We start from the raw sequence: 27,362 nt of genomic DNA, 5'->3' as shown, positions 1-27,362 counted from the left end.
GCCGTAGACCACATCGGGCTGTGTCCCTTTCTGTAGTGCCAGCTTCTGGATGCTCACTCCTCACACTGACCTGCATACCTTTCTTCGCGCCACTAGCTCCAGGAGGAGGCGTAGCTGTCGTTGGTGTAGCAGGTGCTGTGGCAGCAGGGCTGAGGGGTGAGAGTATCCCTTCAGTCCCATTTATACATGCATTTTACTACCCAATAAAGCTTTTTTTCTTATATTGGGACCCCTAGCATCCTTTCTAAACAACTGCAGTCAGTAGAGCCTGCTACAGGAGGATCTCTTTTCACAGAGGCCAGCACCTTTTCCCCTCACCATCGGACTCGTAAAATCTGACTTGCTGCCTTGCGTGCAGTGCAGTTTTTCGCTAGACAGCTCTGTATGCTCTCTGCAGAACCAGCTCCTGGACAGTCTGGCTACCATGGTCAGCATGATTCCAGCCCAGCATCCTCTCTGCAAAGCCAGCTTCACTCAATGTTCCTTTCCTATGGCCAGTGGCGTAGCAAGGGTGCCCTGATGCAATCAACAAAATAATGCCCCACTCCAAATTCTTCTGTTCTGTTGAGTAGTAGAAGCGTCAATAATTTGAGTTCAGAGGGCCTTTCACGATCCTCCACCTTGGTGCCATTCCATCTGCTGCACCGTGCACCATTGAGAGCTATGCTGCTGCCTTCAGTCATACCTAAAGTGCCAGCTCCGGGAAGATCTGTCCTTTGTGGCCTGCTACCCTACCCTGCAGTGACATCCCCAGGAGGCCACTCTCTAAAGAACAGATGTGAGCTTAACCTGTAGAGAGAACAAGGGGAGTCCTGGGTCTGTTCCTGGGGGGCAGGGGGGAATTGTTGGTGGGCTCTGCCCTCTTCAGACAGGCATGGTCAGATTTCATCTCTTTTAAGGAGTGGGAGATGGGGCAACAGTTTACAGATCACAGAATGTCCTTAGCCTGAAGACAGAATACACTGGTGCCGCAAAGACTACTGTTGGAAGTAAGTTGGCTAATCAATAGCATGTCCTTTCACAGGAGTACCTCTCAGCTGGAACTCAAGAACCTCCTGCAGGAGAAGGAATTATAATGCTCCCTTAATCTGTGCTGCAACGGGGCAGAGGGTGGCTTGACAACATGAGCTTGGATCTCCTATAGTGTCACATCATGAACAGCAGGGCCTCCAGCTGGATGAAGCCTATTCTTGCTGTTCTGGCGCCCTGTAGGAGGGTTTGAATCAAGAGCCTTAGGCTTTAGCTGCAGAAGACAGGTTTATTAGCATGAAGCCGGGGTCTCCAGCAGAAGAATCTACATGAGCCACGCGGCTTTGCACAAAGGAGGGACTAGCATGGATCCGAGGGCCTCCTGCAGGAAGCTACCGCCATTGCGTTCAAGGTATCTTCTAGGAGGTTATGGCCATGAAATGCCTACTGCATGAAGGGGCCTCCTGTCTGTGCAGGAAGGGGGACATCAGCATGAGCCCCTTTGCCTCCTGTCAGAGGATACCTTATCAGCATGATTCTTAAGCCTTCTGCGAGGGAGCTGATGAGAAGGGGTTATAGACTCGTGTTTCCCAGGTCCATGTGTTTATATCTCACCCAGTCCTGCTTTTCTTTGCATCGTAGGACTTGTAGTCCTCGTATTACATTAGTATCAAGAGGATTACGAATCCCATAATAGCAAGAAAAAAACCTGGCCTGGATGAGATAGTCATGCATAGAACTGAGAAACTCAAGCGCTCTGGGGGTAGTCCACCTACATCCCAAAACTGCTTCAAAATGTAAATCTTTTAGTAGTATCCCAAGTCCATCTTGTAGGAGCAGGGCCTGACTGCAGAGCAAAGTAGTCAGAAACTTAAAACAAAGCACTTTAAACTTAACTTCTGAAGGTACCATACAAGCGCAGCAAGTGTGTCCATCCCTCAGTAGAAGAGTTCCCATGTCTCTTGTATTCAAGCATCTATTCATTAATGTAGTCACCCCTTAACTCTTTCATCCATCATTCAGTCTTTTCCTATTCCATCCATGCATGCATGTATTCATCCACTATGCCATCCACCCACACATCCATCCATCCGGTCTACCGTCCATTCACTCGTCTTTTTATCCTTCCACCTCTTTACTCTGCCATCCCTTCACCTTCCCATCCACCTATCAATTCACTTATCTTTTAACCCACTCATTCATCTGTCCACTTATTCACCAACACACTCATTAACCCACTCATCCATACGCCCTTTCACCCTTCTTCCGATTAAATATTCCTTCCATATTTCCCTCTTCTATTTACCCATCTTTCATTCTTCGTTGCTCCCGTTTACTCTTCTACCGATGCTGTACTCCTATATAACGGTATTTATCATCTTTTGTCTGCAGACAGAAGAGGCCCATAAAGAACCCCACCCCCGCCTAAGCTGCTAAAGCAGGGGGTTCACGACGCCCCTGCTGCAGAGGCCTCTAGGGCTCTATGAGGAGCAGGACTTATACTTCCCAACCTATACATCAAGGTACACAGATAATACAGCACAAGGATCTCTTGGAAAAAAGAAATCAACATGTCGGTATCCTTCAGCATATCCCTGGCCGAATTGCTGCAACGCGAATCCCAGGCTCATACATCAGAACTATCCCTCTGTTATAAACCATCTCACAGGTACACACAGCAGAGATATCACTCAGATTACACAGATTGTACAGGCCAGGGAGCAGAGTTAGCCGTCCTGTTACAAGGATATCAGAAGATCAGGCGTCCAAAAGCAGAAGTACCGCCAGGTGACAGACAGACACTCACACACTCTCACTCTCTCTCTAAATGCTTAGGAGGCAGTCATAGCATCGGGCTATGCAGATCAACAGTGGTCCTGCAGCTGGTGGAAGTCATGTCGTTGCTCCAACACCATTGGCTTAGTTCTCTGGTCCTATTCTGGGCTGTTCCTGAAATAGTGGCATAAGGCAAGCGGGGGAGGCCCCCTTCACAATGTGCTGAGGTGCACTACAGACGCCTGTAACACACAGACACTATATTATTACTCCTGTAGGTGGAATGGGGGCCTCTAGAATGGTGGGGGCCCACCTGGTTGCCAGGCGTGCATGGGCCTGCGTTACGCCGCTAGCACACTGACATACTGCTGGGGATCTGTGAGCTGTAATTTCAGGCCCTATCTGTCCAACAATGCTGTCTTAGAGCTCTGAACCATGTATACACTGAGCGGTCTCAAGGGCCTAGAATGGACCTAAGGCCCAACAGATGTGTATTTAGTGTTTCTTTCTCTTTTTTCATCCGAGGATCTGGCTGTGCGCTGCAGATGTGGCACTACAACTTCTGACCCTCAGAGTGCAAGGGTGGAAAGAGGTGGAATGGTGTAAAGCTGCCCCTGCACTTAACCTCTAATGGTTCTGACTTTCTTGTTCTCCTTGTCTCTCCTCTCATCTTTCTTGCTCTTCCCTTACTTCTCTCCTCCCCTGTCTCTCTTCCTTGCCCTGCTTCTATTTCATCCCACCATTGACTCTCTACCTCTCCTGCCTTTTGCTCTCCTCTCCTTTGTTTTCTCTGTCTCCTACCTTTGGTTGTCTTACGCTTTTCTCTTTTTTGTTTTTTCTGTCTCCCTATTGCTCTGTGTTGTCTCTTCGTCACCTGTCTGTCTCTTTAATACCTATCTCCTTCTGACCTCAAACTCTCTCTCTTATCTGTCTGTGATAACCTCTCACTCTTTTCCACTGGTTATCTTTTAACTGTTGGTTGTCTTTCACTCTTGTCTTTGCGGTATTTCTCTCTCATTCTCACTTTCTCACACACACTCTTTGAAATTTATCTCAATCGCACACACACATTGGGCTGTCTGTAGTGACCTGCCTTTTTCCACTGGTTGTTTTTTCCCTTTCTCACCTCTGTTGGATTTCTTCCTTTCTCTGCTCTTCCCACTTGCTTCTTTACAGCCTCTCTCTCTTTCACAATCTGTCTGGTGTGTTTTACTCACCTGTCTCTTGATAGCCTGCGTTTCTTTCTCTTTCTTTCTCCCTCTGTCTCTCGCTCGCTTAAGTTTGGGGCCTCTATCTCTCTTTTCTCATAGTTATTATTCTCTCATATTCAGCTTTTTCCTCACCTTTTTCTTTTTCTTCTTCTTTACTCAGCTGTCTCTCAGTCATCTGACTTTGGCCTGTCTCTCATACTCTCTTTTCTCTGCATTCTTCGTAGTCTTTCCTCCGCCATTGCTCTTTCGCTGGTGATTAGACCACTCTCTTTTGCTCTGTTCTTTCTGCCTCTTTCTGCCAGAGCTTCCCTATTGTATCAATGGATGAAAACAATGTTGCAAGATAGTTTTTTCCGGCTCACCACCGACACCTCACAGCGGCGGGTGCAGCCAGGAAGGAGCCGTATGTGGCTGTTCTCGATGACTGTGGCACTCCTTGGTTGGTTGAGCGGCCCCCTCCAGTTACACTGCTGTTTCTGAACATGAAGGATGTCCTGTGTAATCTGTTGGAGAGGGTGACTAGTGCTTCAGTGCGAGTGCAGGGTAAGGATGTCTATGCGAGCAGGGTGAAACGTTTGCAGTGTGAGGGTACGGAGAATAGTGTGCCCGAGTGCAGACTGAGGAGTGTGGTGCCCATGCCACTGCAGGACAAGCAGTATGGATCGGTGCAGAGTGAGCGGTGTGCATGTGTCAGTGCAGGGTTCAGCCACATTAAAGACACATTTCAAGGAAGCACGAGAAAAAATATATTGTATTTTATTACACATACACTGCACATTTGGTGCTGTGTCTGGTTCTCCTTTACAGGCAATGTGATTCTGTGTGCGGAATTTTTAAATTATTTATAAAGAACATTTTATTAGCATTTTGAGGTAAACAATGGGACAAAGATATGAAAAGTTATCATCCAAATATAGCAGATCCATACAAGACAAGAAGATCTCATAAAACAGTTGTGTACAGGTCACAGGGATTATTTTCGTCCCGCACTCTCACATAACCCCCACCAAGCCATGATTGCACTCTGAGCCCCCCAATACACAAAGGTACACACTATATAGTCCAGAGACCCGCACCGTTAAAGACAGGGCTCAAGCCTAATCCCCGATACTGGGCCCAGTCTCTCCAGATCCTGCCAAGTTAATAAGGATTGCCTCTTGCAACACATATAGGTTTCTCCAAATTTACGCAGCAACCCAATTGCCTCCTTTACTCTGCCAGTAACAACGCGTCTACATTCTTCTCAGCTTAGGCAATATCTCATTTGGCCACAACAAAACGGAGCTACAATAGGGCTCTTTTGGAGCTATTACCCTCCATGTTATTAAAAATGTGGAATAAGGCAAATTTGGAATTGCTGGGAAATGACCATCTCAGCAACTCGTCGACGCATGCCAATACCCCACCCAAAATGAGTTGGGCACTCAACAGCCCTAAACTGTATGGAGAACATTCCTCCACTGGTAAGAACAGCGTAAGCATCAGACTACCCCCATGTTCCAAAACGTAGACTACGTAAGGTAAACCCAGTAGAGGTACTTCAGCTGTATGAATCGAAATTGGGCTGCAACGGCAGCCTCTCTTGGCAATTCAAGTGCTTCACTCCTGCTGTCATTCGTAAGGGAGCCTAGATCTTGAGCCCAGATCTTGAGTCCGAGCTGAGTGTAGTTGGGGGAAGGAGTCAGGGTGTTTATGGCAAGAGTCTTATATATGTGAGAGAGTTTGCAATTTGCTGGCTTACCTAGCAGGACCTTCGCCTCCAGTAGACTATACTCTTGGAAGTTCTCCCAACAAGAAACATATGGTTGGAGTTGCAGGTATCAGTAAAATTGCCCTCGATGAAGGTCATACTCTGCCTGCAGCAAAGCAAAATATTTGATTGTGGTCCCATTTATGATATTCCATAAACATGAAATGTCAGTAAGGTCCTAACTTTTGAAACCTTGAAGCTCTGAGACCTGCTGTAGCCAGCTCTCGTTTCAAAAGTGGATCTCCCACATCAAGTGCCAAGACCAGCCCTGAGCCTTAAGCATATATCCCAGACCTTAAATACCAGTGATGTGGCAGAGGAAATAGACAGAGGGGGCAACTCTGCCTACAAAACGTGTGAAATCTGTGTGCCCTTGCATTTCTCGGACGAGTAGGTTAGATCTTCCAGTTTACCAGACAACCAGAATAACAAGTTGTGAGGCACTGCAGTAAGAGGCAATGTCAGGTGTGTTGAGTCCACCCTCAAAAGGCCTATGGTTCTAGACAAACTTCCTCAGCGCTGCATTGAAATGAGTGAAAAAGGTGGTAGGTACTGGTTAAGGAAATCTGGAGCTGGTGTAATAGACGTGGGAGCCCAGTCAGCTTAAAAATCGCTGACCTACCCATGGAAGAGAGGGGGAGTATCGTCTAGAACCCCAAATCTTTAGTTAATTTATGTAGTTGAGGCTGCAGACTTTCACCGCAAGCTCGTTGATTATCCTTAGTTATGTACATCTCCAGATATCTTAAGTCCCCCATGAACGTTAGCGGGTCACCCACCCAGGACACAGTATGAGGTTTCTCAGCGATTGAGTAGCTTGAGGAATCTGTTGTATTAATTTGAAGTCCAGAGTAATCCCCAAAAATATGCAGAATATGGAGGGCTTGGGGACCTGAATTTTATATTCCAGAGAATCTTCATAATAATTTTGTACTATTCCACATAACATCATTTAGGAGCTGGATTGAGCATCTTCCAACTTATAAGTTACTTTTCCATCTCAAGCTTGGTGAGTGGTCTTGCGCTGTAAAATTAAACAGAAATAAAAAACTGATTATTTTATATTTCACCATGCGGGTAAGACTGCTGTTTAAATACTCCTTATTTGCCACAAAAATATTGACCAAGCAAAGCCAACAGTATTTTACATATATAACAAATAAAAAAAACTCTGCAAAGATTTCCATTACCATACACAGGACTTATTATCAGGGGTGGGCTTAATTTACATAATTCAGTGTAGCGTAATCACACAGAATTACCTGAGAATTCTGCAAGATTACGTTTAATTTTGTGAGACAATTCTGCACATTGTGCAATTTCATATAGTAAAAATGCCCCCTCGAGTTCAAAATAGGCAAGAGAATGCATTTTGCACCAGGAAACAGTGCTAAATACAACACAAATAGCGTGTGCAAGGAGCCGCTCACTAAATCTGCTATTGGGCTAGAATTGTTTTCCCCAACTGAATTCCGGCATTTAGTGCTATTTTCAAAATGCCCCTTTGCATCTAAAATGGACACGAAAATGCATTTTGCACTAAGAAATATTGCTAAATGCGCTCTTGCATTAGGATTTTCCCCCAACTTACTGATAGCATTAAGTGGTGTCTACTTAGCACAAAATGCATGCATTTTGCACACAGAAATAGCAGTAAACGCGGTAGAACATGAATAGCGAGCACCTGCTCACACTCGCTAAATGTGCTCTTGCGGTAGGTATGTTCCCCTCCAAATTACTGATAATTATGCAAGCAGGAGTAATCGCATAATGATGCGTTAAAGAGTAACGTCGAATTCCCGAAATTACTCCAATTACTCCAGAGTATTGAAATTACACATGGGCCTACTTATGATGAAAAGAGAGCTCGGCAGCACTTTGGACCGAGTTCATGGGAAATAATGTCCCCAGCACAGGAACTCACTGGGTGCCCAAATCAATAAAATGCACCCAACTCGAGAGCGCAGACACTTACAGACTACCTGCACATCTGGATCAGAAGTATGCAAAGTGTGTCCTTTTGTTATTTCTACATTCAAATGACTAACTACCCCCAGAAAAACGCTCTCCCAGCTAAACTGCAATTAATGGTGATGTATTAGTGCATATTTAAGAATTTATAGTTTCATCACCAAGATAGAATTGGAAGGGTGATAGAGCACTTGATAAAACCCAGCTACAAAGGGCATGTTAATCCCTTATCTTGGGTTTGGGCTGAAATATTGGGAAGATTTGCCCTTGGGACTTTTTGTCTATTGGCCGGGGAGTCTTCGGAAGTCACTCCCGCTCTCTGGCTTGTGAACTGAACAAAAGTAGCACCTCACCCCCAAGCCCCTCAGAATACTTTCTGGACCTACTGATTTTAACTTCTGTGGAGAAAAGAAGGGCTGCACCAATTACAACTGTACCCAGAACTATGGAGTGGGCTCCAAGAGTAAGGTGGCTAACCACCGGTGTGGCTATATGGAAATAACAAGCTGCAAGAGGCCTTTTTCCTAGAGTGACCATTGGGCCAGTTACAAATGGAACTGGACTGGACCGTGATGGTGGCCCCTACTGCAGTGTGTCCTGGCCACTAAGTGCTCACCCAAAGGCCCTAGGAGCTTTAGAAGTGGCTAAAATGAACTGCCCCAGAAAATGTGTAAAGTTGGGACATAGAAAATATTTTGACTTTCAAGCCCTCCAGATCTTCAACTGGACCTGGCAGCAAAAGTGTCCAATTTTTGAAGTACTGCATCAGATACAGCTTTAGGTGTGCCCCGCTGGAAGAGAGGTAGAATTCTTAACTGGGTGAAGGCATTGACATTATTTGCTCTATGAGAGGAGTTTGACAGCTGCATTTTTCCACTTGAAGCTTTTCATGCCAAAAACAACAGCTTCAGCTAGACCTCACCTAGTGGCTATTTGAATTCAAGAGAAGTGCGTCGGATACAGCCTGCACTTTTGCCCTGCTGGAGGATTCTGAGTTCAATAAAAAAGACTAAGTTAGAAGGTGAAAGCTTTGACTGGGACGACCTGCTTGGTGTATACGACCTCAGCTCCATTGCAGTTGGCCTGAGGCTGTGCCATGGTCCTTGTCAACCATAAAGGTTGCTTTCTGGTTGGCACTTTACTTTTTGGGTGATATTGGCCTTAAAACTTTAAAAACGTGTATCTCTCGTCCCCCTGTTTGGATTGAAGTTGTTTTGGTGTAATGTTTCTTAATCTTTATACCTTGGCTGTGGGGTTTTTACTAAATTGTGTTTTGAATTTTCTAGTGTTGCTAAATACTTGACACATTTTCCTAAGTTAACACTGTGTGTTTGATCTTACAGGATTTTAGGACTTTTTACTTGGGTAGGACTCACATCCTTACCAGCTAATAACCAATTTTCTTACACTAAATCTAGGGATTCCAACTGTATATACCCCTAACAGCAGTTATCAACCATTGATAGCACAAAAAAGAAATGTACCCCCGAACTAAGGGAAGGAGGGAATGGAGACAGAAGAAATAATTAAGGAATAATTCCATGGTGCTGCAAGTTAACTCATATGCTATGGGAAAGCTACTAATACTCACTCACGCATGGTGACATGCTTCATCATAGTGTACCTAGCTATCAAGGATGCAGGTCCAAGATGGGCCTAATTTAGGGTCATTGATTATTTTCCATATATGAATGTTTTAGGGTTCTGTCACACTACATATATATATATATATATATATATATATATATTTATTTTTTTGCAAAGCGGTACTCCTCCTATCTCCCCTCGCCCATTGGCAGAGGATCGGTGCAGCCGGCGGAGTGCGCGGACAAAGTATCAATAAACCTTTTCAATAAAGCAATCACTCAGAGTCTGTACAACTGCCAGATGATGGTTTATTCCAGTAACACGTTTCGCTTGTCAAGCAACTTGTTCACACCTGCTGGCGTGCTTCCAAATTGCTGGTGGTGCACAGTAAACAGTGACACTGAAGGCACTACATTATCAAAATATGTCCCTCAACTCCATTAACAGAAACTGCACTCAAGGTCAGGGGAAAAACATCCTTGTTTACTTGATCAGGTCTCCCCAGGCACAAGATCACACGCACACACACGATCACACACACGTGATAACATACGATCACACACACACGATCACACACACACACACCCCCACACACACAAAACTTGTGCAGCTGTGTATTTTTTATTTATCCCCCATTCCTACCCATAAGATAAATTATTCAGAATTTGTAAGGCTATGTCTCTGGATACCTTATCTTCCGCTATAAAGGTTCAAAGGCTATGCTTAGGACTTGGGTGCTATCAGTGATTCTCACTATCATGTGAGTTAAAGCATTGTTAGTGCAGAATAAGTTACTTACGTTTTGGCAATACCATATCTGGTAGAGACTATATCTAGCCGCAGATTCCTTACCTTTGAATTTCCCCCAAGTATCAGATTGGATTCGGAAGATTTTTCGTGAGAAGTATCCCTGCACGCTGGTAGGTGGCCTCGATCAGCTCTGCGTTGCATTGTTGCCATCGTACGCGTCAGAAGTAATGTTCGTGACACCTATATAGGTGCCACCCAGGCACGCTGACACCAGTTACTTTTCACAACTTTCCACAGCAGAAGCACAGAGCCATGAAGTGCAATGACAATGGTGTATCTATACTAGGGCCCAGATAGGGATCAGCCCTGACCCTAGAAATCTGTTTGCAGAGCGGGGAGGATGGGTGGGTCAGTGAGGATTCAGTGGCTAGATATAGATTCTATCAGATAAGGCATTACAGAAGGTAAGTAACTTGTTTTTTTATTTTTTATTTTTATTTATAAATTTTCCAACAAGTATAACAAGTTATATGTTTACATATCATCAAGTCATTTTACAGGATCCATTTCACATGTAATACATTTCCATAACAATGTTGTGCATTCATTGTACATCAGGCCATAAGTATTTATTAATAGCTTTACTTCAGAGGTAAGTAACTTGTTCAACTGACAGAGACTTCTAGCCGCAGATTCTTTACCTTTGAATAGATACCCAAGCAATTCCATCCCCAGAGTAGGGTATGTGGACCAATTTTAGACAAAGATTTCTGTATGACCGAGCAGACGAAGTACCCATCTCTAGGGATCTGACTGTGCAGACAGTAATGTAAGGCGAACGTGTGCAGGGTAGCCCAAGTTGCAGCCTGGTAGACATCCAGAACTGGAACTCCGTGAGCTAAAGCAGTTGTCGCAGCTTGAGTTCTGTGGAGTGAGCTTGCAAGCCTTCAGGAGGTTGCTTCTTGGCCAATGCATAGCAGATTTTGATGCAGAGTATAACCTGGTGTGAGATGGTTCGCTCCTGCACTGCCTGAACTTTCTTTGAACTAACATACCCTACGAAGAGTTGGTCGTGCACCGGGAACTCCATGTGCGGTCAAGGTGGAATGACAATGCCCATTTTGGGTTCAGATGGTGGAGTCGCTCCTCTTCTTTGGAGGGATGTGGAGGAGCGTAGAATGTAGGCAGGGTGATCTATTGGCCTACAAGGAATGGGGTGACCATTTTCGGTAGAAAGTAGGCCCTTGTGCTAAGCATCACTTTGTCAGGACAGACTGAGAGGTAAGAGGGATTAAATGACAAGGCCTGCATCTCACTCACTCTACGGCAGATGGTAATTGCCACCAGGAAGGCTGCATTGAGCGTGAGAAGCCTGACTGGACAGTTATGTAGAGGCTCAAATGGAGACCACATTAAAAATGTCAGACCCAAATTAAGGTCCCACTGACGCATAATGAATGGTTAAGGGGGAAAGGTGGACGAGATCTTTCAAAATCCTATGTACAATTAGGGATTTAAAACAGGAGGGTTGGTCAGGCAGCTGCAAGAACGCAAATAGAGCAGAAAGATATCTCTTAATAGTGCCCGGTGCTGAGCCCTGTCGGGCAAGGAAAAGGACAAAAAACTGAACTTCAAAAAGAGGGGCAGAAAGGGGATGAATTGACTTTTCTGCACACCATGCCACAAATATTTTCTAACGGCAGGTGTATACTGTTTTGGTGAAGGAACGCCTGGCTGCCAGAATCACATTACAGACTTCGGAAAGCAGGTCGAAAGCTGTCAACTGCCACCTCTCAATCTCCATACAAGAAGGTGGGGAGTGGACAGGTGCTGGTGGAGAACCCTCCTCCGCTGCTGTGACAGAAGATCCTCTCAAAGGGGCAGCCTGATCGGGAGATCGATGGCCAGGCTCAGTAGCGCATTTGCCTGCACAGCCCCTAGGGAGTCTTTCCCTATCCACTGCTTCAAGACTACATTATCTTTTCTCATAGGTACTGTTTGTATATTTGTATATGGTGTCTGCTCTATATTTTCTCCTGCTGTTAACAGGAGAGTGTCCTTTCTCATTATTTTTATGTTATTCTTAACATTCTAGTTAGTCTGTCTTGATAGCTTGAAGCTGCATCAGGCGCTGGCATTGGATGTCAGTTTTAACTGCCTATCTACGCTTAGGGTCATCACTTGCAGCAGTAAGTGATTGTTTTTAGGCATGTCTACTTATCACGTTTCTTTCGTTCTTAACTTAACCGTATCAAAAACAGGCCCAGAGAGCTGTTTAACATTGTAAGAAAACAAACGTCATTTGCCCCCCAAGAGCTGACGGCTTCAATTGAAAGAAAGGAAATTGCCAACTTCCTCTCGGATAAAATTGCTAAGATTGATCAATCCTTCCCTCAAAGTCTGGTCCTGCCTAGTCCCCAATTTGCCATAGACGTAGCCATAGACATACCTCCTTGTTCAGCACCGTCCCTACCGCCTAATCCTCCCACTCACCTACCCATTCCAACTTCGCCCAGTGACATCCTTTCCAACGTACAACTGAAAAACAACGCCTCCCGGTATAATTTCTTTCCTATGACTGAGCTCGAAGTCTTTAATATCATTGCTAAACTAAAGCCGACCTCGCACACCAAAGTCCCACTCCCTTCTAACCTAGTTCATAACCTTAACCACATCATAGCCCCTTGTTGGACAAAAATCATTAACACCTTTTTTGCCACTGGATGCGCCCCTGACTCCCTCCAACTTGGACAAATCACTCCCAGTCTTAAAAACCTTACTGCTGACCCCAATGATCCCAACAACCTCCGCCCTATCTCTAACCTCCCACTTCCTGCTAAACCCCCTAAGAAATGTGCATTACTTCAACTGGACAACCACATAGGCAAATTTAACTTACTTGACTCCTTTCAATCCGGTTTTAGGAAAGGGTGTAGTACAGAAACTGCCATGCTGAACATTGTGGATTACATTCACAGTTGCCTAGACAATGGAGATGCTTGCCTTCTTATCCTACTCAACCTCTCTGCAGCTTTCGATACAGTCAACCATTCTTCCTTACTTAATTTGCTTAAAGCTCACTTTGGCTTTAATGGTTTGGTCCTCAAATGGTTCTCTTCCTTCCTCCAGCACAGAACACAACAAATAAAAATCAACGCCTGCCTCTCCAAACCTACCCCTGTCTGGTGTCACCCCAGGGCTCAATTCTCTCCCCTCTTTCTTCAACCTCTTTATGGAACCCCTTATTCTCATTTTGAAACAAGCTGAAATCAACTATCACCTGTATGCTGATGACACCCAGCTCTACTATAAGATCAAATTCCATTCTGATGTACTTCATTTAAACAATACCCTGAGCAAGATCCAATCCTGGTTCTACTCGAACCATCTTAAACTGAACCCTAATAAAACGGAAATTATTCTTGTCTCTCCTAAAAACAACCGTCTCCTCACCCAAGGCTGGATCTCGGACCTCAATGCCTTCAATTGCCGCTCACCTTATCTGACTCGGCGAAATCCCTAGGTTTCACTCTTGACAAAAACCTGTCTCTGAAGGACCACATAAATAACGCGGCCAAAGGAGCACTTTTTACTCTCCGACACCTCAAGAAAATCAAACCCTTCATTCCACTAGACGACTTCAAATGGGTTTTCCAATCACTAGTCCTCTCTGAACTTGACTATGGCAACGCCATCCTCACCGGAACCCGTAATGTACACCTTGCCCCTCTTAGAGCTGTGCTCAACTTGGCAGCCAGGCTCATTACTGACTGTAAACGATTTGACCACATCTCGCCTGCCCTCAAATCCCTAAACTGGCTGGCCATCGAAGGAAGATGCTTTTATAAGATACCAATACTGGATATCTGAAATTACAGGTATTTAACTTGTTTTCTTGTCCAGTATTGGATCTTTCATAGATTTACATGCTTGAATCAGAATAGCTAGCAGTTAAACTATTAGATTTTAGAGTATGGTGGGTATCATACGAATGGCAAATAGATTCCACCTAAAAAGATATACCTCTACATATCTACAACATATGCAATACAATTTGAAAAGAAGCATTTATGTATAAAGAGAAAATAAACCAGCAATAACATGTGAAGCAAATACATTGAAGTTAGTATCTAAGAAATCGCCTCCAAAGTAGAGGCTTACCTTATTGGGAAAGGTTGCATAAAACTGCTTGTCCTACAGTTGATTCTGCTTCTGAAGCCAAATCCAAGCAGTAAAGCCGTGAAAATGTATGCACATTCTTCCAAGTTGCAGCACAGCAAATTGTATCCAAAGGCACTTCAGCAAAAAGCGCTGCTGATGAGGACACTGCTCTCGTGGAATGAGCTTTAGGTTTGACAGAAAGAGGACTTCCAGCTTTAGAGTGACAAAATTGTAAAAACTGTATAGCCGATTCAATCCACCTTGCAATTGTTGCTTTAGTCACTTCCGTACCTGGCTTTTGCGCACTATAGGACACAAAAAATTGATCCGATCTTCGGATGGCCTTAGTATGTGACTGATAAAATTTGAGACATCTCTTTTCATTCAGAGTATGAAGAGCCTTTTCAGCCAGGGAAGTAGGGCTAGGAAAGAACGAATAATCAGCTAATTTAAGATGGAAAGATGATGGAATCTTATAAATAAAAGTAGGATTTGTTCTAAGGAAAACATAGTCATTGGTAAAGCGAAGGTATGGCTCTTTAATAGTAAATGCTTGAAATTCACTGACTCTCCTGGCAGAAATAAGAGCTAACAATAGAGCAACCTTTCAGGAGACATATTTAAGCTCAGCTCTGTGAATTGGTTTGAAGGAATGTTTCATAAATTGCGCCAAAACTAGATTAAGTCTCCATTCCGGAGGATATGCTCTGAAAAGCCCTTTCATGAACTGCTTGACCAGTCGGCTTAAACAAAGAGATGGACCTCCAGAGGAACGCCTGTAAGTAGACATGGCGGCCAGATGTAACTTAATGGACATGAACATAAGGCCAGATTTAGCCAGGGAGAGCAGATAAGGCAAAATCTTGTCCGGAGAAAACTCAAGAGGATGTACATCACTATGAAGACACCATGAACAAAAACGTTTTCATTTGAGAGTGTAAGTCTTAATTGTGGATGATGACCTTGCTTTAGCAAGTATGTCTCTACAGTCCTGAGGCAGATCTAACTCCTTGAATTCAGAGAGTTCAGAAGCCAGACATGTAGCTGCAGCGGGGCAGGGTGTGGAAGGAGAATATGGCCCCTGCTCAATGTCAACAGTGTTGGCGATACTGGAAGGCGCTAAGGTCTGCATTCTGAGAGTAGGAGAAGCTCTGTGAACCAGTGCTGATGCGGCCAACGTGGGTCAATGAGAATTATTCGGCATGGCTTCATTTTCAACTTCATCAGAAGTCTCAGGATTAACCGAAAGGGGGGAAAATGCGTAGGCGAAGATCCCTGTCCACCTCGTCAGAAAAGGGTTTCCCCAAGTGCCTCTTTCTGGTTCCCAGCTGGCATAGAATTGGCATTTTCGATTTGTTTCGGAAGCTAAGAGATCCAAGTTGGGCTTGCCCCACATCTAGAAAATCTATTCAAGAACGTTCTGGTCCAGTTCTCATTGGTGGCAAGAATTAGAAGTTCTGCTCAAGGTATCCGCTAGACTGTTCTTTATTCCCGGCAGGCGTTCGACTTTTATAGATATGTGATGAGAGAGAAGCCATTTCCATATCTCTTGTGCTTCCTGAGATAGGATGTGAAAGCACGTTCCCCCTGGCTTGTTTAGGTAATGAATGCATGTGGTATTGTCTGTCCTTATGAGGACCGAGGATCCCTGAATCCTTGGGAGGAAAGCCTGTAGGGCTAGAAAAATGGCCCGAAGCTCCAAGAAGTTGATGTGCATTTGTGAAAGCGCTTTAGACCATTTTCACCTTATCTTGAATGTGAGCCCCCATCCTTCGAGAGAAGCATCCGTAGTGAGGACAAACTCTGGTGTTTGAGAAAGGAAAGTTAGCCCTGTCGAGAGATTGCTGGAGTGCTGCCACCAGAGCCGAGCTGTTGTCATGACTGGAGTTATCCTTACCAGGTCGTCGAACGATCCGGTCACCTGAAGCCATTGATTGTCTAGTTCTGCTTGTATAGGTCTCATTCTGAGACGAGAGTAAGGTACCATTAGGATTGCAGAGGACAACATTCCGAGAAGAGTTTTTATCAGCCGCACAGAAGCGAACTTTCTTCCTCTTAAGTTTGTTGCCAGGGAAATTAGGTGCGATTGCCTTTCTGTGGACAAGAATGCCTTGTCTTGGATAGGGTCCAAAACTGCCCCTAGAAATTGCGTCCTTTGAGTCGGGTGTAGAACTGACTTTTGAAAATTGAGAGACAGTCCTAGGGATTGAAACATTTGAAGGCAAATTGACGTTGCTCTTGAGGCTTGTCGAAAAGAAGGTGCTTTTACTAACCAGTTGTCTAGGTAAGGGAACAGCTGCAGGCCCTGCAGCCTGAGATGAGCAGCAAGTGGAGTTAGACATTTTGTAAAAACTCTTGGAGCTGACCTCAGACCAAAAGGGAGAACTCTGAACTGAAAATGAGCACCTACTACAGTGAAACAGAGAAACGTTCGATGTTTGGGCTGGATAGGGAACTGGCAATATGCATCCTAAAGATCTAGTGTCATCATGAAATCTGCATGATTGAGGAGCTGCACAATTTCCTGAAGAGTGACCATACGGAATTACTTTTTCTGCAGATATTTGTTTAATCTCTTTAGGTCTAGAATTTGCCTCCACTCTCCCAACTTTTTCTTTATCAGAAAGAAATGGAAATAAAAACCTTTTCCCATTTGGGAGTGGGGCACTCTTTCTATAGCTCTTTTATAAAATGCGTGTCTTAAAAAATTGCATCATGTGTTGAGTGTGATTAAATAACACTAGCACCTATTTAACTCTCTCTTGATTTATTGTTTTGGATTTAATTTCATTGCTTTCTTTGACACTTTTTGATGTATTAGTACTGGGACCACCACGTTCGATACTGTCAACATTGATGTAGTCGTCGTCGAGGCCGTCGTCGATGGTGGAGGCGTTGAAGAGGGAGGCACCGTCGATAATGAGAGTGTTGCCGACGGGCGAGAAGTCTACGGAGGAGAGACTGTCGTCGTCGGTGGCACCATCGACTGTGAAGTAGCCGACGGCAATGAGATTTTGGTAGACGATTGCACAGTCCTTGTCAATGGTTTTGTCAACGAAGTAAGCGTCGACTAGGTCAGAGGCGGTTTTGTTGTCGACGAAGCCTTTTCCGACAACGAGGTGATCCTGACAGACTCTGATTGAGTCTTAGGCAGTTTGAAGGCAGCTTTTTGGGGTGTTTTTGAGGTAGTTTTTTTCTCCAGACTTCTCCTCAGAAGAGAATGGCAGCTTCCCTTTTTTAAAGGTAGAGTGCAAAGCCTCATGATGGGACTTTTTTGAAGATTTTTGAAGTCTCTCAGGAGATTCTTCAGATCTGTCTCTTTTCTTAGTCAGATGGACTGACACCTGAGAACTACCGCTACCTTCATCATCAGACATCACAGAGGTTTTTTGATTTTAGCCTCTCCAGCCAAATAAGCAATCAGCCTTCCCTGCCCTTCAAGGTTTTTGAGGGAAAGGTCCTGCAAATCCTACAGTCTTTAACTTTATGAGCAGGGTAAAGGCAGTAAATACAATCCTTGTGGGGGTCTTCAAAATGCAGCCTTTTCTTCCCACATGACCCCCAAGGCTTGAATAATCCAAAAGATTGTAGAGAAAACTGATCATAGCTCAGGGAGATTCCCAGTCACATGACGGACGGTAGAAAATCTGAGGGACATGCTTCTCTGTGGAGTGTTCTAGAGGGTGTTAGAGCCCGATTGGCTGTGTTTTAATTCAATTTCAACTTTATTCGATCATTCTTAGGCGGGATCATAAAAGTACAGAAACAACAATAAATTTAAAAGGTAAAACAACTCTCATAGGTAAAATATAATAGCCATTTCATCTGTGTTTCAATTTTGGTTCTTTTTACAAAAGGACAAGGATGTGCTACTGCAGTGATTGTGCAGTCCATTATAGCCTATTATGATATGTTTTACTACTGCTGTATATATATATTTGTTTTTACCGTGAGACTCCCACCTCGACGGCGGGGATGATTCAAGCATGTGAATCTATGAAAGATCCAATACTGGATAAAGAAAAGAGCTGATGTGAACGTGCATGGGTGGCACCTATATAGGTGATACGGATGGAATGTGGAGCTAATCGACGCCACCTACCGGCATTCGGGGTACTGCTCACAAAAAAATCTTATGGATCCAGTCTGACGCCTGGTGGAAATTCAAAGGTAAGGAATCTGTAGCTAGAAGTCTCTATCAGATACATAATGTCGACTATCCTTGGTTCTGGTGCTCTGGAGTGGACAGGTTAAGAATCTACCAATTCATATGAACATTTGTATCTTCACCTGTCCTGAATGGAACTGATTATTTCACATTTTAACTACTAACTTTCTTATTTCTATGTACAAAGTTTCTAGTCATTCCTCCACCTTGTATTCAGCACCCAACATCTGTAAATTAGTTTAAAAAAATACACTCCCTGGAAGAAGATGATCATTCTTTATAGTGTGGAGTCTTCATTATTTATACCAATAAGGAAGATCACCTAAAAACACAACACAATTAATTAACAATACATGCTGAAACCAATAAATAATACAACATAAATAGTTATCTCTTTCATATTGTTATGGGTGATATGAGAGTTACTATCATATGTAAGATCGTTTATGACATTTGTAATGGCGTCTGTTACATCAAGGATGAGGACATGAGAATTGTATTTGGCATTTGAGTTATGGTTTGCATGTCTTCTGCTGTGTGAGGGTGGTCACAACTGAATGTATAGCATTATCCGCTACGAACAGATGGTTAGAAGGCAAGTAACATTTTCTGTTCATAGCATGTTTGGCAATAGATACCTACACTCTGCATATATTATACAGCAGCCCCTCTCTGAATCATTAGCTAGCGAGCAGATGGTGCAGATATTTGAAGAAGTATTCTCAAGACCACTTGGCCAACTAAAGCCTGTTGATACATAAAATAAATAATACTGAGAAAAATAACTGTATCTGACATCAACGTTTCTTGTGATGATTTCTTTATTCATACACGTAGTTGATTTTCTAAATATCTGTTAAGTACATATATGAATAAAGAAGTTCATCACAAGAAAGTTTGATGTCAGATACAGTTATTTTTCTCAGTATTGTTTTTTATGTATTGTACTTACCAACACTGGTAGGGCACCAGTGTACTGAGAGTGCAGTGCCTGGCATTATTCCGGTTACCCAAGATGCCTATTGATGTATAAACAGGGCAACACAATAATGCTTAGCGAAAGTATGTGGCATTGACCAAGTAGCAGCCTGGCAGATATCCGTTAAAGGGATGCTATTCAACACGTCTAAGGTTGTGCCCTTTTTGCATACAGAGTGGGCTCTATGGGGCACAAGGAGTGTTTGCTTAGCCTTGGAATAACAAGTCTGGACGCATTTAACTATGTACTTGGCAACATCTGCTCTAGAGACTGCATGGCCTCTGTGGGGTATGGTGAAGGCTGCAAAAAGTTGAATAGACTTTCAGAAGGACTTAGTTCTTTTAATATAGCATATTAGCACTCTCTTGACATCCAGAGCGTGAAGGGCTCTTTATGATGGAAGAAAACAAGCAGGTCAATTACCTGGTCCATGTGGCAAGGTGAAACAACCTTGGGCAGAAAATTGTGGTTGGCGCAAATGGTTCTTGGACTGCAAGAGCATGAAGCACACTTAAGCTTCTGAGAGACGGGAGTAAGAGAGCCACCTCTCAATACAAAAAGTGTAACTGACATGAGTGTAAGGGTTCAAAAGATGGATCCCTGAGTTGTGTGAGAACCACATTGAGGTTTCAGACAGGTGCCGGATTGGGGGGATTACCATGTTTAGTCCCTAAATAAAGGCTTTAATGACTGATATTGTAAACAGGGAAGAATGTTGTCTGTTTTGAAGGTAGGCTGCCACTGAAGTTATGTGTAAGCATTTAAAACTGCAGGCAAGGCCTGTCTTGGTTATGTGTAGGAGGCAAGAAACAATCTTCTGCACAGGAACTTTGAAGGCGTCTTACCTGGAGATGCAGTAATTCCCTTAGCGGCATGTGTAGTTGGCTTTCGCATTTCCCACAGGATAACCATGCAGTACGGCGAGACGTAGACGGGTTCTCCTTGGTGACGTCTTCCACATTTCAGTTAAGTATTAAGTGGGTTGCGCTCCGTTTGGTTGTTCTTTGTTGCTCTTGTTTTGCTCTCTGAATACGTTTGTTTTTGAATTCGTAGATTATCATTGGTTGCTCTTGTTAAGATAATCTTTGTTTTGGTATTGGTTCATTTGGTAGGCCTAAGTTCTTTGCGCATTTTGGTTGGAATTTGTCCTTAGTTTATAATGACTAACAGTAGTAATTGTTTCTTGTCCTGGTTAAGTTGCAACGGGGATTCCCGGTTGGAGGATCCGTGTTCGGTTCCTCCGATTGGAAATCCTACATATGAGCTCTATTGTAAACACGGTGTAGGTCCTATCGCTTATAATGAAGTATGGGTCCGTTACACCAGAAAAGATGGTGTCCTTAGTTGGCCACCGCATGGTAGCTTTGAAATTGAAATTCTAGACAATCTAGAAATGAAGTTGTTTAAAAAGAAAGCCCGGCCGGCAATGTTTGATTCTTTTCGCGTGTGGCGTAAAGAAGCCAAACAGAGAGAAATTAGGAAGATGAAGAAGGAACAGAAAGAGAAAGGGTTGACATTAATGGAGTCTGCTAGACAGTTGCATGTCAACGAGACTGAGAAAGCAATAGAGATGGCGAATAGAAAACATAATTTGGCGATTGATAAATGCTACCCTGTCTTGCCATCTTGTCCTGCTAAGCCGATAGAGGACCCTGAAAAGGATCCTCTGTTGTCTTATCTGTTGAGATCACCTCCACCGTATGCACAGGGTATTACAGCACCACAGTTACTACCTGTTGTGCAGCCAGCTGCTGGTCAGCCTGGAATAGGTGCTCCGCTTCCTTTGATTCAAGCTCCTGTCCTTCCTGTGGTTAATGTTCCCTCGGCACCCCCTCTTCCTGGGTTGCCTATTCCGCCTTTGCCTGTCGTTTCGCAAACTGCTTTACCTGCTACTCCCACCCTTACCATTTCATCTGCTCCAGCTTCCCTGTTCCCGAACTCTGTAAACATTCTGACTCCGCTTTCTGTTCGTCGGAAAATAACCGACTCTGTAACTAATATCTTAATTCTTCTCTACAGGTCTTTAATTGGGACCCCCGTTTCTGACTCTACACAGAGACGTAGCCAGTTTCCTGGTCCCCAGGAACGAGAAATGTTAGATTCGACAGCTCTTAGGTGGATGTCGAAAGCCGCGAAGTATGATGCACGAAGAGTGTCAGATACATTTATGCAATGGAATGAACCAACTCAACGTTATGTCTTTGACGTGATGTGTTCTCTTGTGCGTGAGGAATGGGACGATGATGACTTAGATTCCGTCCCCTCTGATTTGATAAATATTCAGCAAAAATTTGCCGCAGGAATGGTGATAGGTTCAGAAGTAAGGGAAGCGATAGAACTGATTTTAGCTTATAGGGATGATTCTCCTCTTCGAGCACCAAGGGACTCTGATGGTTCTCCGATTACTAGGAAAAGACGAGGTCAATATCCGATGAGGGAAGTTCCACCCATATGGCGCGATGCAGTTCAAGCTGATGCGGCTAATGGTATTGCAGCTGCTCCGGCACATTTCCATAGAGTGTGGATACACATCCCTTGGAAGCGGGCCGAAGTATTAGCAGTAAAACAGGCGTTGCCGGACCCGCGTAAGAATCCTGCTGGTTATTATAAAGAGTTAACGCAGACAGTTCAAGCGTGTGTCATGAATTTAGCAGACATCGAAATGCTATTTGGCAATGTAGTGCCACAGCCTATGTGGGCCAAGATTCGGCAAGAGAACCACCCAGTTGCCTTAGGAGGTGATTGGCCAGCAATTATAGCGGCAGACGCGCAACAAGTTGGTGGTGCTAAACCTGAGCCTTTGATTGCTGCTTTACCTGGCAGAATAATTAATCTGATGAAAACGCTGATGCCAGCGTTACGGGTCAATTGGGATAAACTATCAGCATGCAAGCAAAGGAAGGACGAAAGCGTCTCTGACTTCTTCACTAGATTTGAAGAGACCTTCGTAGACCACAGTGGGCAAGATATGAGTACTGAGGGAGGTCAGAGGTTGTTTGTCGACAAGTTTATGTTCAATTTACTGCCTGAGCTTAGTAACAAATTAAAGGATTCTGAGAGTGCATGGGCAGTGTCGACGACAGCACAGATACTTGCAACTGCTCAGTATTATGAGAATAGAGAGAAAGAAGAGAAGGAAAAGTCAGAAAAGAAGACAAAAGATTTGAAAACTAAAGTTCTTTTGCAACAGGCATACCCGCCTCGCTCAATTCAGTCAGATTCACAGCAGCGACCCCAGTTTCAGCAACAGCCACAATTCCAGCAAGGGACGTCCCAAAGATTTAATTATGGTTTTCCCCGACAACAGTTAGCATGGAATCAGTGTGCCTATTGTAAAAAGGAGGGCCATTATAAGAACGAGTGTCCAGTACTGCACGCACAAACCAGTGGTGTCCCAGCTCAGAGAGGTAGTGGTGGGTTTGTGCAAGCTCCTAGAGGTAGAGGACGTGGTACAATGACTCCACAGGCCGATCGCTCATCAAATTATTTCGATCAGCGAAATGTACAATCTACGCAACTAGGTAGATCTCCACAGTATCGTGTTGAGGATTACTATGAAAATAATGAAGAGATTCAGAAAAGCGAGTACTAGGACAGCCACAGGCAAAGAGAGGGAGTAGTATCAGTTCCAGTTGATCAGAGTGGACCTTATGTCGCAGTAGTTACATCAGGCGTGGTCGAACCGTTTCTGTTGGATACTGGTGCGGCAAAAAGTTCAATTATGCATGCGAAACTCCCTGGCGCACCTTTGTCTGGCTCAACGAACATTTCAGTAGGTTTCTCAGGCGCCCCTGTTCACAATCCTGTTTCTAGTCCTTTGTCAATTTCTGTTGGGCCATGCGAATTAGAAGCACCCCTTATTCTAACAACCGGTTGTAATGAAAATCTGCTTGGTTTAGATCTGTTGAAACGCCTGCATGCGACACTGTACTGTTCTCCTTCGGGAATACAGCTCACATTGGGTAAGAGAGTCATTTCTCCAATGTACATGTCGATGGATAAGCTCCCACCGGAGCTGCGTTCTCTCCCTGATACTCTTTGGGCGACTGGTCCTAATGATGTAGGTCTTTTGGAAATTCCCCCTTATGTGGTGAGTCTGAAAGCGAATGTTAAATTCCCACGAATCCCACAGTATCGGATTTCGAATGAAGGTGAACATGCACTTTTGCTGATCGTGAAAGACTTAATACAGAAAGATGTGATAGAGGAAACTAGAGGAAATGTCTGCAATAGTCCTGTTCTGCCGATTTTGAAACGCACGGACCCTTCCAAACCTCCAATCTACAGATTTGTGATTGACCTCAGAGAGGTTAACAAAATAGTGATTCCACAGTTTCCTGTGGTCCCAGATATCACTGCATTATTGACGTTGATTCCTGCCTCAGCTACATGGTTTACAGTTATCGATTTGAAGAATGCCTTTTTCAGCATCCCAATAGCCGAGGAGAGTAGAGACATTTTTGGTTTCTCCTTAGGTGGTCGCAGTTTCAGGTTCAAGCGCGCTCCACAAGGTTATTGTGAGAGCCCTTCAATTTACAGCCAAGCATTAAAAAGTCAATTAGATGCTCTTGTACTTCCTCCTGGTGTTGCTCTGATCCAATATGTAGACGATCTTTTACTGGCTGCTGATGACAAGGAAACTTGCAAAACAGCTACAATTTCTTTATTACGTCATTTGTCAGACTTACATCACAAGGTTTCACCTTCTAAACTGCAATATTGTTGCCAAGAAGTGACCTACTTAGGTCATCTTTTGTCAAAGGAGGGAAGAAGGTTGACCCCAGAGAGAATCAAAGCAATTTCGCAGATGACTGTACCAAGCACGCAGAGAGAAGTGCGTGCGTTCTTGGGTATTACGTCATACTGCAGGCAATGGATCCCAAATTTTTCTCTCATGGCAAAACCATTGGTAGCCCTGACTGGAAAAGGTGTTCCGAGCCCTTTGCCATGGTCTGATGAATGTCAACAGAGTTTCTCCGACTTACGTGATGCGCTGTGTTCAGCTCCTGTGTTGGGTACTCCTGACTACAGTAAGCCGTTTACTTTATATGTCCATGAAAGAGAAGGTTGTGCGTTGAGTGTTTTAACGCAACAATTTGGTGACAAACAGCGACCTTGTGCATATTTCTCATCCACATTAGATCCGGTAGCCAGAGCATTGCCAAGTTGTTTGAGAGCTACAGCAGCAGCTGCAGTGTCTATTCGACAGTCTGCTGGACTAGTCATGAACAACATGTTAGTAGTCATGGTTCCACATGCTGTGGATACACTCATGAATCGAACGAAAACTCAGCACCTCACCAGTGCTATCAGGCTATGAGCTGACGCTTTTGGCAAGTCACATTCAGATCAAGCGATGCAACATATTGAATCCAGCAACGCTGTTGCCGACTACTCAAGAGTCGAGTGATTCAGAGCCCCATGATTGTTGTTTTAGAACTGAGGAAGAGACAAAAGGTAGGATTGATTTAAAAGATACTCCGTTACTAGATCCAGATGGCACTTTGTACGTTGATGGGTCATGTTTTAAACTACAGAATGGTGACGTGACGGCCGCGTATGCAGTTACGACTTTGAGTACGATTGTTGAGACCGCAAGAGTAAGTCAGAATTCTGCCCAAGCTGCAGAATTAATTGCATTAACAAGAGCGTGTGTTTTAGCTGAGGGAAAGAGAGTGAATGTGTTTACTGATAGCCAATACGCCTTCGGCGTAGCACATAGGTTTGGACGTCTGTGGAAAGAAAGAGGTTTTCTCACGTCCCATGGGACTAAGATCCAACATGGACAGTTAGTCAATGACCTGTTGGAATCTCTGACCCTACCGAATGAAGTTGCGATTGTGAAGTGCAGTGCACATCGAAAGATTACGGATGATGTTGGCCGTGGGAATGCGTTTGCTGATGAGGTCGCCAAAGAGACGGCCAAGAACATGATGAGTCGAATGTACGTTGCAACGTCTGCGAGATGGATTGCTGAATCAGGAATGTGTTAGAATACGATTGAAAGTGTGAAGGCAATCCAGAATGAAGCAACTAAAAATGAGAAGAATGAATGGAAGGAGAAAACGGGTAAAATGGATTCAAGTGGATGTTGGGTTGATTTGTCTGAGCAGCAGCGTTGGATGTTACCTGATGCGTATGTACTTGCGGTAGTCACGATGGCGCATGGAGCGGCGCACATTAGTTCGAAAGGGATCTGTAAAATGTTAGCTCCAGTATGGAAGAACGATGGAATTACTAAGTGTGCGGAAAGAGTGGTGAAAAATTGCATGATATGCCTGATGCATAACCCTGGCAAGGGAACCCCAACCCCAGCTGGTCACTTTGCTCCCCCTTCTTGTCCCTTTGAAGTGATTCAGTTGGATTTTATCCACATGGACAGGTGTAATAATCTTAAATATGTCCTAGTGGTAGTCTGTGCTTTTTCTAGATGGATTGAGGCGTATCCGTTAAAGGATAACACTGCTATGTCTACTGCCAAAATCCTCCTCAAAGAGTACTTCCCCAGGTATGGTATGCCACGGATTGTTTGGTCGGACAATGGAAGTGAGTTTGTAGGGAAAGTTATGAAGAGTGTGTGTGCGGGTCTGGGAATCACCCAGAAATTCCACAGTGCGAATCATCCGCAGTCAGCAGGTTTAGTTGAAGGGTACAATGGTACCTTGAAGCTGAAACTTGCTAAAATTCAAGCTTCCACTGGTCTATCTTGGCCAGACGCACTGCCTTTAGCTTTACTGTCCACCAGAGCGACTGTACACTCTCGAGTAGGGCTTAGCTCATATGAGATTGTGTTTGGTCGTCCTGCTAATGTTTGGGGAGTCCCTAGGCCAAAGGAATTCAAACAGATCGAATATCCAATGTTGATTGATTACCTTTTTGACCTGACTGCTAAATTGAGCCTTATTCATCAACAGGTATTTGAATCTTTGCCTAAACTGCCAGAGAGTCCAGGCCACACATTGAAACCCGGCGATCAAGTTGTGGTGCGGAATTTTGAACGAACCCGGAACCTCCAGCCAAGATTCGTGGGCCCGTTTCAAGTGCTCCTGGCCACAAGAACTGCTGTACGCCTAGCTGGAAGGAAGAATTGGGTGCACGCTAGCCATACGAAGCGTGTCCCTCTCCCACTCCCCTACGACAACTGGGTTAGACAGGGATTTGGTGTATCCGAGACAGAACCTGTTCCTAGGCTCATCCCCTTCAGTGATGCAGAGTACATAACGGACAAACGAACTGAAACGCAGAACTCTGATACCCCACCAGGAACTGTTCCTTCGAACCCTGAACAGAGTGTTGTACAAAGTGAACATTTGCCACCTCTGGATTTGAACATTACTGCACCTGCAGATCAGCTGTTTCAAGATCAGACGAGACCAGAAAAATTTAGATACAATCTACGTTCTCATTTTAGAAAACAATAGCATTGCATAATTACCTTTCTATTTAAAAAACTCTTTCACATTTCCATTCAGCCAGGAAGTTTGCTCTATAATTTTTGTCCTTTTCTTTTTTTTTCTTTTTGTGTTGTTCTCTCACCTTGCCATCTGGGTTACCGTAGGGTCGTAACGTGTGCCTTGTTTTGACTTGCAGGGAGCCAGACACAAGGTCGGTTTCTTCTGTTTATTTTGGGAACTCCCAGGGTAGACAGAGGCAATTTTTTAACAGGTACAAACCATCCGTTGCGAACGGTTGTAGAAGATGGAGCTTCCTGAACTGCGACGGGCTAACGTCATAAATGCTCGCAAGACAAAACTGTATAAAATATTGTATAGCAAATGTTTCCTAATGCAATGTGCTCTGACATTTCTGATTGTTTTAATGACTCTGGTAGGCGGAATTATTTTTGGTATTCAATTGATCTTTGCACCTGTCACATCTACAGTATCTCCCCATGTTTCTGTTTCTCCGACTGTTGTTTCTGTTCATTCTTTCCATCCTTTTCCTGCACATGAGCAAGCTCGACGCTCTGAGTTTATAAATAACACTTTCATTCAGCTCTTGCACCAACACCAACTAGTGGTAAACACAACAAACTGCTGG

At 44.1% G+C, this 27,362-nt stretch overlaps 1 protein-coding gene across 1 annotated transcript in view; it reads right to left on the bottom strand.

Moving 5' to 3' along the window:
- Positions 1 to 4,689: 4,689 nt before the first annotated feature.
- LACTB2 (lactamase beta 2) overlaps positions 4,690 to 27,362 on the bottom strand; it is a 187,047-nt gene continuing 164,374 nt past the window's right edge. Inside the window, exon 7 of the mRNA XM_085605457.1 lies at positions 4,690 to 6,730. Within this exon, the coding sequence (XP_085461583.1) occupies positions 6,687 to 6,730 (44 nt within the window). The 3' untranslated portion in view covers positions 4,690 to 6,686. The remainder of the gene's footprint in view (positions 6,731 to 27,362) is intronic.

The sequence above is a fragment of the Triturus cristatus genome, chromosome 5_1, assembly GCF_964204655.1.
Source record: "Triturus cristatus chromosome 5_1, aTriCri1.1, whole genome shotgun sequence".
NCBI lineage: Eukaryota > Metazoa > Chordata > Amphibia > Caudata > Salamandridae > Triturus > Triturus cristatus.
This window is presented reverse-complemented; position numbering and strand designations above follow the sequence as displayed.